This window comes from Cynocephalus volans, chromosome 16 (genome assembly GCF_027409185.1).
Source record: "Cynocephalus volans isolate mCynVol1 chromosome 16, mCynVol1.pri, whole genome shotgun sequence".
NCBI lineage: Eukaryota > Metazoa > Chordata > Mammalia > Dermoptera > Cynocephalidae > Cynocephalus > Cynocephalus volans.
This window is the reverse complement of record NC_084475.1, coordinates 57,437,084-57,449,781: the sequence shown is the minus strand read 5'-3', so window position 1 is coordinate 57,449,781 and position 12,698 is coordinate 57,437,084. Positions and strand designations below refer to the sequence as shown.

At 34.0% G+C, this 12,698-nt stretch overlaps 1 protein-coding gene and 1 non-coding gene across 2 annotated transcripts in view; both read right to left on the bottom strand.

Annotated features, from left to right (window-relative positions):
• The window catches only part of CCDC171 (coiled-coil domain containing 171), a 338,249-nt gene that overhangs the window by 251,974 nt on the left and 73,577 nt on the right, over positions 1-12,698 (bottom strand). Inside the window, exon 9 of the mRNA XM_063080963.1 lies at positions 3,812-3,972. Within this exon, the coding sequence (XP_062937033.1) occupies positions 3,812-3,972 (161 nt within the window). The remainder of the gene's footprint in view (positions 1-3,811; positions 3,973-12,698) is intronic.
• LOC134365326 (small nucleolar RNA SNORA5) lies at positions 993-1,120 on the bottom strand. The gene has a single exon (XR_010022030.1). It is a non-coding gene; the product is annotated as a small nucleolar RNA SNORA5 (small nucleolar RNA).

Below are 12,698 nucleotides of genomic sequence, written 5' to 3'. Positions count from 1 at the left end.
TAGAGACAAATAAGTGCAGGCCAGTAGATAATATCTAAAGGTGGAAATTGAAAAAATGGCAGAATACGCATGCTACCTAGAAATAGGAAGTTAAATATAAGAAGAAACAGTGATAAGAATTAAAAGTAGTTGCCTCAAAAGAGTGGAAACTAGCAGTATAGAGAAATGGAGCATAAAACTACTGTTTTTCATTAGCTGAACAGTACTGTTTTATTTTTAGACTATGTACAAGTGTTAACTTGATAAAAATCAAGATTTTAATTAGAAATCACTATTATTCAGCAAATATAAAATTAAATGTATCTGTCATTTTGTACTAATTTGTAAATCCAAACTGAAATGGGGAAACATCCCTCAGTGTTAGCAATCTCATGTACAATCCAAAGAAGCTGGCTCCTACGCTTCTGCCATCAGCCCCAAACAAAAAGGAACAAATAGGACAGGAGTAGGGCAGGTTAAAGGGAGCCCCTATCTCTTTGAATTCTGATAGGAGTCAGGAATGGAAAGGTGGAGGATTTAGGCAAGAAAGGAAAGGGAGAAGAAGGAAGCCTATAGCTAGGATGCCTTCTTTCCTACTGGATTCCCTTTGTTTTGTTTTTGTTTTTGTTTTGACACCGGTAAGGGGATCGCAACCCTCGGCACCGTGTGGTCTGCACCAAGCTCAGCCAGTGAGAGCACCGGCCATCCCTATGTAGGATCGGAACCCGCGGTCTCGTGCTGCCAGCGCCGCACTCTCCCGAGTGAGCCACGGGGCCGGCCCTTGTTTTTTATCTTTTAATGAGCTCAGGGAATAATTTGACAACAACAAGCTATTTTAACAAACAGCATCTTTGGGCTATCTTTCACCAAGAATGTAAATGATAATAGTGCTACTCGATTACAATACATATGTTATTTTTATGCTTTGGGTGACATATTTAGAAAAATAAACAAGTTCCAAGAAATTTTTTTCTTTTTTCTTTTCCTTTTTTTTTTTTTTTTTTTTTTTTGCATAATGTCCACAGTCAAACTTATCCCCAGGGCACCTGGGGCCCATGAGCTGCAGGGCTTGCTGTTGCAGCTATCTGGGCCAAAAAGTTCCTAAATATTGAGTGTAATGAAATAAATAAATTTAGATGCAGTCCATTCAGTATCAAATCTTTGACTAGTATGTTTTAAATTAAATTTAAATTTAAACTAGATTTAAGAATTACCATGATCTCCTTCTCCCTACTATTGCCCAGCAATCAGTTACCACAGCTAGTTAAGACCTGACTATATTTTAAAACTCTAATATAAAAAGATTATTGAAAAGCTGTAGTTTCATACTACAAGTTTTAGATGAAAAAAATTCACAACTAAGAAAATTTAACTATATAGAATTATGGAATATATGTATTCCATCTAAAATAATTTCATGCAGGTAACTTTGTTGCCAAGAAACTGTGGACCAAAATTATAACTCTGAAATATACACACAGCTTTTAGTGAGATCCTACCTAGATATGCCTGGCAAGAAATAGATGCTTTAAGAACCTTAACACTGGCAAGGTTCAGGCAGCATTTTCTCTATAACTTCATTATCACCAATTGCTACACCAGTTCTTCCTATCAGGATGTAAAACAATATCCTACCCAAAACTCTGTACTGTCAAAGTTGTGAATTAAATGTAATGACTTACCTTAAAGACCTAAAATCTATCAAGCCTCCTTTTAGAATACATTAACCAAAACTTAGAACTACTTTGAAAAATTAATGTTTGAGAGTTTGACACTAAAAGGTTTTAAAATATTTTTTTAAAAGGATTACGAAGATATAGTCAGAAGTACAGGTAGAAAATAAAATAACATCCAATCATCCCTCAAGTCATATCATTCCTTCTCATAACACAGATGATTGGAATGGAAGTGGTTGTCATATTACATACAAGGAAAAGAAGACGTGATGAGAGAAGGGAGTAATAGGAACTATCAGTGACCACTGGACTTTAATTATTACTTAATTTTTATTATTTATTTATTATTATTTAACTTTTATTATTATAGTACAGTTATACAGAGATGAAGAATAGATAAGGGACATTAAGTTAAAGCATTAAGGATTTTTAGCTAGTGCTTAGTTTGAATATGTAACTAATATTACCTACTTACTGGAATACAAAATTTGAATAAAAATTTCAAGCACCAAAACACAAATAAGAGCAGAATAAACCTTAAGGAAACATTTGCTTTGGTGTCCACAAAGAGTACTTGTGTACTCTTGCTTAAAAGAGCACACAAGTTACAGTCTTAGAGCTTAACTGTTACCAGGTATCTTAAAATTCTGCCACTCTGACCTTTGTAGGACTCTCTTCTTCAACATCCATGATACTGAATCATCCACCCTCTGCTTTAAATTTCCCAAGGCAGGGAGTTCACTAGTTCCCCAAAGATACCTATTATTTCATTGTTAGAAAGCTTTAATTGTTGGGAGCTCAGTCTGACTTCTTAGTGTTTCCCTTGTAGGTCCTAATCATTACCTCAAAGCAACAGTAAAGAAACTTGCACTATATTCTACAAAAAGCCCTTCAAATATATTTATATGCAGAATAATATTTGAATTCATTCAAATATATTAAATGTGCAGATTCAAGCAATGGTTCAAAAGAAATAAAGGAGAGAGAGAAATGACTCAGAATAACATTCACAGAATGTCATTTAAGTCATACTAGAGGAAGCAAGAAAATTCAGTTAAGAATAACTGGGTTAAAATATTACAAACACTACTAATAAAAGCAATTGCAATTAAAAAATAGAGCTGTAAATTTTTTCAAACTTCAGCCTTTCAAGTTCCAGCTTTAGGATTTTTGACATATTCATAATAATTACTATTATTTAAGTAATAATTTTCTTTAAATGAATTCACTTCTTATATTAAATAATTTTTAAAGAAATCTTTATACTTACACTGTAAATGGAAAAACACTATATACTTATCATAAATAGAAACTAAGATTAAAAATAAATACATAGCTCATGTACCAACCTAATATCATATCACATACCAAAGGTAGTACGAATTTCACCATCTAGGGGGAAATGGTTTAAAATGTCTACTATTTACTTATTTTTTGGAAACACAATAAAGAATTATAAACATCTTAAGGCATTTCACAGAATTTTTAAGATGAAAGGCTTTTGAACTAAAAAAGGTTAAAATCAGTAGGAGTCAGAAAGATTCTGACTCTGTCACTTAGTACCGTCATTAAGTCTCAATTTCCACATCTGTAAAACAGGGATTTAAAAAAAGTAGCTACCTCATAAGGTGTTAGATAAGTTAAATGAAACTATGCAATGCTAGGTATGTAGTAAGCCACAATGCATGTTAGCCACTAACAGTACTCCTTCTGCTACAACTATTATTTCTGCACTTTGAGAAAATCTCAACGCATGTTAACCACTAATAGTATTGCAACTGATACAACTATTATTTCTGCAGTTTGAGAAAACCTTAAACATTACCCATCTCCACCTAGACCATTACATGTGGCCTAGAAATCAAGGTCTTTAAAGATACTGCATTCCATTAATAAATATAATGCAAAGTACATTAATTTATTTACTTTTTAGAGTATAACTATATTTGTGAAACTACTTGGAATACTTCAAAATTCAAAAGATCATTTCCATATTTACCTACATAGGGAAGTATAGTTATGTTTATGAAGTCCTTCACCCCCAATCTACCCCTGACATTAATGGTAGCTATATCTAAAATATTATACATTCATACATATCCACCTCTTATCAAATCTTTATATTAATTTAGAGAATTTTATAGTAAAATACTTACAAATTTAGTTTGGCAAAGCTCTCTTGTGCATTATGCTTTTCTCGCTCATATGCACTTTCAACTTCTTTGAATTCCTTCTTGATCATTTCCAAATCAGCCACAGCTTCTGCTTGGCTGGCCTTTTCTACTTGCAAAGCTCCTTCAAGGTCACGAATCCGTAGCTACCAGATGACAGAAGTAATTAAAACAAGTTAAGATATGTTAGCATCAATCTTAAATTAAGTAGAATACTTCATCAACAGCAGATTATCATTCACCAAACACTTCTTTCTGCTTTGGTTTAAAAAGAAAAATATACAAAAGATGACTTATTCCCTTTCTCAACACATTTAACAGAAGGGAGAAAATAGAATGAAGAGCTAACTGTGCTATGAAAGGATAAGCTAAAAGAATATAACCTATCCCATCAAAGTGTCTAATTTGGACCTATAAATCCATTCGAACAATTTTTTTATAAAATGATATATTTTTAAGTGGTTTTTGAAAACTAAAAGGACATATTCTTCCTCTGTTATGGAAAATATTACAACATGAATACCTTTATGAGCCTAAGAAATTTAACACATCTTTTTATTCCCAGAGATTTCTTACTATGGAAAAGTAAAGTTTTTATTATCAAACAATACTGTTTGGCTGAAACATTTATGGTTTTAGTGATTTAGTATCTGGAATTTGCTTCAAAATAATCTGGGGGTTGGGGAGTACAGAGGGATAACAGACAAAACACAAATAGTCTGAGGTTAGTGTTGCAGCTGGGTGATAGGTAAATGGGGCTCATTTTACTATTCTCTCTGCTTTTGCACAGACTTGAAATTCTACATAATAAGGCATTTTAAAAACTAGATTCCCTGTGTTGACAAAAAGTAGAATGATTAAACAAAGGACATTCCCACAAAAGAATGATATGTAGTTGTAGAAAGGCTACAAAACAACTTTTAAAAAGAAAGTTCTCTATATAGTGTTATATTGTTAATATATATATTGACAATATATATATATTAACAATATAACACTATATAGAGAATATATATATTCTCACAATATATAGCAAGGTTCAGATTGGTATACATAGCATGTTAAATTTTAGGTAAATAAGTGGAAAGAATAAGCAGGCAAGGGATCAGAGGGACAGGAATGAAAGCAAGAATTCTCAATCTTTTACTGTTGTTTTGATTTTTGAACATGTGGATATTTTATTTTTTCAGAAAATTAAGTTAAAAATAAAAATAGTTTGCTAAAGTTTAAAAAATGGAGGAGGGCAAAAAAAAATGTTTCACACTATATAGAAAATGGAATATGAAAGGAATACAGTAACTTTCAAGCTCCAGACTTCACAGAGCAGGAAATGTGACTGAAAAGGAATTTCAAGCAATGATCTTAAAAAAAACTCTAAGAGATAAGAGAAAACTCAATTAGAGAACACAATGAAATGAGAAAAAATATATACAGGACATGAAGGAGGAAATTTACAAAGACCTTAAAAAAGAATGTAGCAGAACTCCTGGAATGGAAGGATTCATTTCAGTGAAATAAAAAACACAACTGAGAGTTTAAGAAGTGGGTTAAAGCAAGCAGAAGAAAGAATTTCAGACCTTGAAGGCATCTTTTCAAAATAACCCAGGCAGACAAAAAAAAGGGAAAAGGATTTTTAAAAATGAAGAAAATCTGAGAGAGCTAGCAGACAGCCTTAAGTGCACAATCACCCAAATCATGGGTATTCCAGAAGGGGAGGAAAAGGAAAAGGCATTGAAAATCTATTCAATGAAATAATAACAGAAAACTTCCCAGGTACAGGGAGAGACACAGACCTTCAGATCCAAGTAGCTCAAAGGTCCCCAAACAGATTCAATCCAAAAAGATCCTCCCTAAGACACATTATAGTCCAAATGGCAAAGTTTGAAGACAGAGAATCCTAAAAGTCTAGTCACCTGGAAGGAAGCCCCCATCAGACTAACATCAGACTTCCCGACTGAAACTCTGCAGGCCAGAAGAAAATGAGAGAATATATTAAAACTATTAAAAGAAAAAAATTGCCAGCCAAGAGTACTATACCCAGTAAGGCTATCCTTCAGAAATGAGGGACAAATAATATATTTCCCAAACAAAAACGGTGGGAGTTCACCACCACATGCCCAGCCCTGCAAGAAATTCTCAAAGGAATCCTGCATCTGTAATCCACAAAACAATAATCACTACCATGAATACAAAAAAAGAACAAAACCCATTGGTAAAACAAAAATGCAAATGAGAAAGAGAAAGAAACTAAATCTTAACATATCAAAAAAACCAACAAACACTGAAGACGAATAATAAAGGGGGAAGAAAGGAAAAAAAGATATTTAAAATATCTAAACAAAAAGCAATAAAATGCCAGGAGTAAAATAATACCTCTCCATAGCAACCCTAAATATAAAAAGATTAAACTCCCCATTCAAAAGACACATACTGACTGATTGGATTAAAAAGCTAGACCCAACTATATGCTGTCTTCAAGAGACTCACCTCCCCTATAAAGACACACACACAGACTACCAGTGAAGGGATGGAAAAAGACATAGCACGCAAATGGAAACCAAAAATGAGCAGGAGTAGCTATCCTTATATTAGATAAAACAGACTTTAAACCAAAAGCGATAAAAAGAGACAAAGAAGGCCACTATATAACAATAAAAGGATCTATCCAGCAAGAAGACATAACAATCATAAACATGTATGCACTCAACACCAGAGCACCCAGATATATAAAGCAAACACTATTAAACCTAAAGAAAAAGATAGAACCCAGTAAGATAATAGTGGGGGACCTGAAAACCTCTCTCAGCATTGAATAGATCATCTAGGCAACGAATCAGTAGAGAAATACAGGATTTAAACTACATCTTAGACCAACTGGACCTGACAGATATCTACAGAACATTTCATCCAACAGCTACAGAATGTACATTCTTCTCATCAGCACATGAAACATTCTCCAAGACAGACCACATATTAGGTCACAAATCAAGTCTCAGACAATTTTAAAATATCAAAATCATTTCAAGCATCTTTTCAGACCACAACAGATTAAAACTGGAAATCAATAACAAGTGAAACTCTGGAAACTATACAAATACATGGAAATTAAACAACAGGCTCCTGAATGACCTCTGGGTCCAAGAAGAAATTAAACAGGAAATCAAAAAATTTCTTGAAACTAACAAAAATAAAGACACATGATACCAAAACCTGTGGGATACTGCAAAAGCAGTACTAATAGGGAATTTTATTGCAAATGCTTACATCAAAAGAATAGAAAGACTTCAAATAAACAACCTAACACTACATCTCAAAGAACTAGAAAAACAAGAATTCAATCCTAAAAATAGTAAATGGAAAAAAATAGTTAAGATCAGAGCAGGACCCAATGAAATAGAGACCCAAATAATGATACAAAAGATCAATGAAACAAAAAGTTGGTTTTTGAGAAGATAAATAAAATAGACAAACAATTAGCTAGGTTAACAAAAAAATAGAAGACCCAATAACAAAAATCATAAGTGAAAAAGGAGACATAAAAACCAATACCTCAGAAATGCAAGGAATCATTAGAGACTATTTGTACAACTGCATGCCAATAAATAGGAAAATCTAGAGAAAATGGATAAATTGCTGGATACATACAAACTACCAAGACTGAACCAAGAAGGAATAGAAATCCTGAACAGACCAATAACAAGCAATGAGGTTGAAGCAGTAATTAGCAGTCTCCCAACAAAGAAAAGCCCAGGACACATGTCTTTACTGCTGAATTCTATCAAACCTTTAAAGAGGATTTAATACCCATTCTCTTCAAACTATTCCAAAAAATTGAAACAGAGGCCACTCTCCCAAACTCATTCTGCCAGCATCACACCAATACCAAAACCAAACAAAGATACAACAAAAAAAGAAAACTATAGACCAATATCTCTGATGAACAAAATGCAAAAATCATCAACAGAATATTAACAATCAGAATACAGCAACACATCCAAAAAATTATACACTACGATCAAGTGGGATTCATCCCAGGGATGCAAGGATGGTTCAACATACACAAATCAATAAATGCAATACACCACATCAATAAAATCAAGGACAAAAACTATATGATTATGTCAATAGACACAGAAAAAGCAATCAACAAAATTCAACATCCCATCATGATAAAGGCTCTTTCAGCAATTTAGGTATAGAAAGTATCTCAACACAATAAAAGCCATATAAGACAAACCATCATCCCCATATCATCCTATGAACAGGAAGAAGACAAGTATGCCCACACTCATCACTATTTAACATAGTAACGGAAGTACTAGCCAGAGCAATTATGCAAGAGAAAGACCTAAAGGGCATCCAGATAGGAAAAGACGAAGTCAAACTATCCCTGTTTGCAGATGACATGACACTATATAAAGAAAAACTTAAAGACTCTACAAAAAAAACTCTTAGAGCTAATAAACAATTTCACTGATGTTGTAGGATACAAAATCAAAATGCAAGGGTCAATAGCATTTTTATATTCTAATAACAAACTAGCAGAAAATCAAGAAAGTAAGCCAATTTACGATAGTCACCAAAAAAATAAAATACGTAGGAATAAATTTAACCAGGAGGGTAAAAGTTCTCTACAATGAAAACTACAAAACATTACAGAAAGAAATTAAAGAGGACACAAAAAGGTAGAAAGACCTTGCTCTTGGACTAGAAGAATTAACATTGTTAAAGTCCATTCTACCCAAAGCGATCTACAGATTCAGTGCAATCCCCATCAAAATACCACTGACATTGTTCACAGAAATAAAAAAAAAAATCTTAACATTCATGTGGAACAACAAAAGACCCCAAATAGCCAAAGCAATCCTGAGCAAAGAAAATAAAGCCAGAGATATAAAACACTACCTGACTGCAAATTATACTACAAATCTGTAGGAACCAAAACAGCGTGGTACTGGCATAAAAACAGACACTCACACCAATGGAACAAAACAGAGAACCCAGAAATCAACCCACATACTTAATAGCCAACCAATCTTTGACAAAGGAAACAAGAACATACATTGGGGAAAAGACTGCCTCTTTAATAAATGGTGTTGGGAAAACAGGAAATCCATATCCATATCTGTACCTCTTGCAACACATCAAAATCAACTCAAAATGGATAAGACTTATAACTATAAGACCTGAAACCATAAAACTACTAAAAGAAAACGTAAGGGAAACACTCGAGGAAGTAGGACCAGGCAAAGACTTCATGAATAAGACCCCAAAAGCACAAGCAACAAAAGAAAAAATAAACAAATGGGATTATATCAAACTAAAAAGCTCCTGCACAGCAAAGGAAGGAGAGCAGAAAGAAAACCTACAGAATGGGAGAAAATATTTGCAAACTATACATCCGACAAGGGATTAATATCCAGCATATGCAAGGAACTCAAACAACTTCACAGTAAAAAAAAAAATACTAATCCAAATAAAAATGGGAAAAGGAACTGAATGGACATTTTTCAAAGGAAAACACACAAATGGCCAGCAAGTACATGAAGAAATGCTCAACATCACTAATCATCAGGGAAATGCAAATCATAACCACATTGAGATATCATTTCACCCAGTTAGGCTGCCATTACTAAAAAGACTGAGAATAACAAATGCTGATGAGGATACGGAGAAAGAGGAACTCTTCTACACTGTTGGTGGGACCGTAAAATAATATAGCCATTAAGGAAAACAGTATGGAGGTTTCTCAAACAACTACAAATAGAACTACCATATGATCCAGCAATCCCACTTCTGGGTATATACCCAAAGGAATGGAAATCATCATGTCAAAGGGATACCTACAGTCCCATGTTCATTGCAGCTCTGTATACAATAGCCAAGATATGAAACGAACCTAAATGGTCATCAACAGATGACTAGAAAAGGAAAATGTGATACATATACACAATGGAATACTACTCAGCCATAAGAAAAATGAAATTCTGCCATTTGTAGCAACACGGATGAGCTTGGAGAAAATTGTGTTAAGTGAAATAAACCAGCACAGAAAGAGAAATACCACATGTCCTCACTCATAAGTGGGTGCTAAGAAGAGAGGGAAAGAAGAAGGGATGAGGGGAAGGAGAGAGGAAGGGAGAGACAGAGTGACGGAAGAAAGAAGGAAGAACCACAATAATACATTGAACTTGCACGAGAACAAATCTATGGTTACTAGAGGTGGGAAAGGGGGAGGGGCGAGGGTTTGAGAGAAGCTGAATATGTGGCACAAAGAATAATTACTATTTGTAATAATGTATATGCAAATAATATTGATTTGATAGCAAATATTGTACACAAATAATGACAGTCAACACTGTACTCCAAAAATACGTATAACCAATTATGCTTCAATAAAAAATAAATAAATAAATTTTCAAAAACCTACTTTTGAATTATACTTCTTTCATGAAGTTAAAACTTCTGCCTTATTACTTATTAATGCCATTGTGGGTGATCCAATCATTTTTTAAAAACTTACATCAGTTTGTTTTAACAAACAAACACACCAAATACATGGGTCGGAGAATTTTATAAGTAAAAGGGGCATTTCATTAAAGACAAAAGTAAAAAACAAATTTTCATACAATATCATTATAAATATGGTTGCATCTTGCATGAAGAGTTGTTTGAACAATAAGGTAAAATGTTACAATTATATTAATTAAAATTTAATATAGGGAAAAAGTCTAAGTCTTAAAATAATGTAAATTAAATTAAGAAATTTAGACTTACTTTAAAAGCAATAGAAGGCCACTTCAGCTTTGGGGGCAGATATCAAATCTATGTTTTAGAAAAATAACTGGTAACATACCGGTGAATAAAGGAAAGGGAGTGGAGATAAGAGGTTGGGTGAAGAGATAATAAACACCTAAATGAAGGCAACAGTATTTTTTAATCTAAATTAGTTTTAATCTATCTCCTGATAGACAATTTTCATTTACAGATTTTGTCAATCCCAACATTCTACTTGACATGAAATTTAGGAACACAAATAAAGCAAAAGGATTCTCAGACGTGCAAAAAGCAGAGGTTTTTCTTCTGGAAATAATGCATATATTTTATTTCCATACATTCTATTACATTTGTTCACAACACAATGCCCAAACATAATTACTGACCAGCTGTACAACAATACAAAGAACATCTTAACAGTTAATACTGAGAATCAAAATTAAGACAGTTAAAAAACACAAATATTATATTATAGGTATATAATCTTCATTAAAACTCATCTCTTTAACAGAAGCATGGGTAACAAATACCATATTTATTAGATTTTAAGACATATTACCAAAGTGCCAATAAAACATTTAGGCAAAAAGTCATCACTGTCCATAAAATATTGAATTTGAATACATATCAGGCCCAACAAACAGGCGGGAACCAAAAGTTCGTGGGAAAATTTGTCTATCTTTTAATTCTATTTTTTACAAACTTTTTGAAGTATTCTAGTATTCCCTAATTTCTTTAACTTTCCTGACACCTGGGAAACCACGTGATCCAAGATAAAGTGCTTGAGAGAACAGAGAGAAAGAAACTGTTCACACAAAGCAAGGTGACAAGAGTAAAACTTACACTGTTCGGGTAATTTACATGACCAATCGTCAAAGGTGACATGCAGAAGAGCACTATGAACCTTTAAACTGCACCTCAAATTCAGCATATCCAAAACTTACCATCTTCTCTCTTGAGACTTCAAAATTTAATAGTCAACAGCATCTGCCCATTTTCACACATGCTACAAACCTTGGTGTTATCTTCTGTTGCTCTTTCCATTCCTCCACACTGCAAATTAATCATCTACAATCATGGATTCTCAAGTGTATCTTCAGTTTGTCTCTCTATATTAGTTTTCTATTGCTGCTATCACAAATTACCACAAACTTATGGTTAAAAGCAATATAAAGTTATTATCTTACAGTTTTAGAGGTCAGAAGTCTGAAATAGGTCTTCTGGGGCTAAAATCATGGTGTCAGCAGGACTGTGCTCCTTCTGGAAACTCTAGGGAAGAATCTGTTCCTGGCCTTCTCCAGCTTCTAGGGGTGGCCCACATTCCTTGGCTCATGGTGGCATCACTCTGACCTCTGCTTCTGTTGCCACATCTCTGTCTCTGTTCTATCTCCACTCCCCTTCCTTATTCATCAATGTTTCCAATTACTTTTCTAAAACTTAGATTTGATATCTGCCCCCAAAGCTGCAGTGGCCTTCTATTGCTTTTAAAGTAAGTCTAAGTTTCTTAATTTAATTTATCTCTTAATTTAATTCATATCTCTGTTTCTGATCATCCTACCTCCCATTTATAAGGACCCTCGTGATTACATTGGGCCCAACTAGATAAACCAGGACAAGTTCCCATCTGAAGATCCTCAAATTAATCATATCTACAAAGTCCCTTTTCCCATGTAAAGTATTCAGGCTTCTGAGGATTAGGATGGACAGGGACATCTTTGAAGGGCCATTATTCTGACTGCCACACCCCTCCTTTCCATTTCCACGGCTGTTCCCTTGACTCGGGCGTTCATCATCTCTTCACCCAGCCTCCCAGTTTCACTCCCTTTCCTTTATTCACACCTTTCCAACATTACTTCCAAACTTTTCCCTAAGCTCTACCATACCACATTGCACAGTATTCCCTAAAATAACAATCACACTCTTATTTAGTGGCTTTATCCACACAGTTCTCTGTTTAGAATAGTGGTCAGCAAAGTTTGTAAAGGGCCAGACACTTGAAGTTTTGCAGGTAGAAAGGTGTGATGAGGACAGAACTTCACAACAACAGACAGTGGGTAAGACTTGGCCTATGGGCTGTACTGCGCCAACTCCTCCG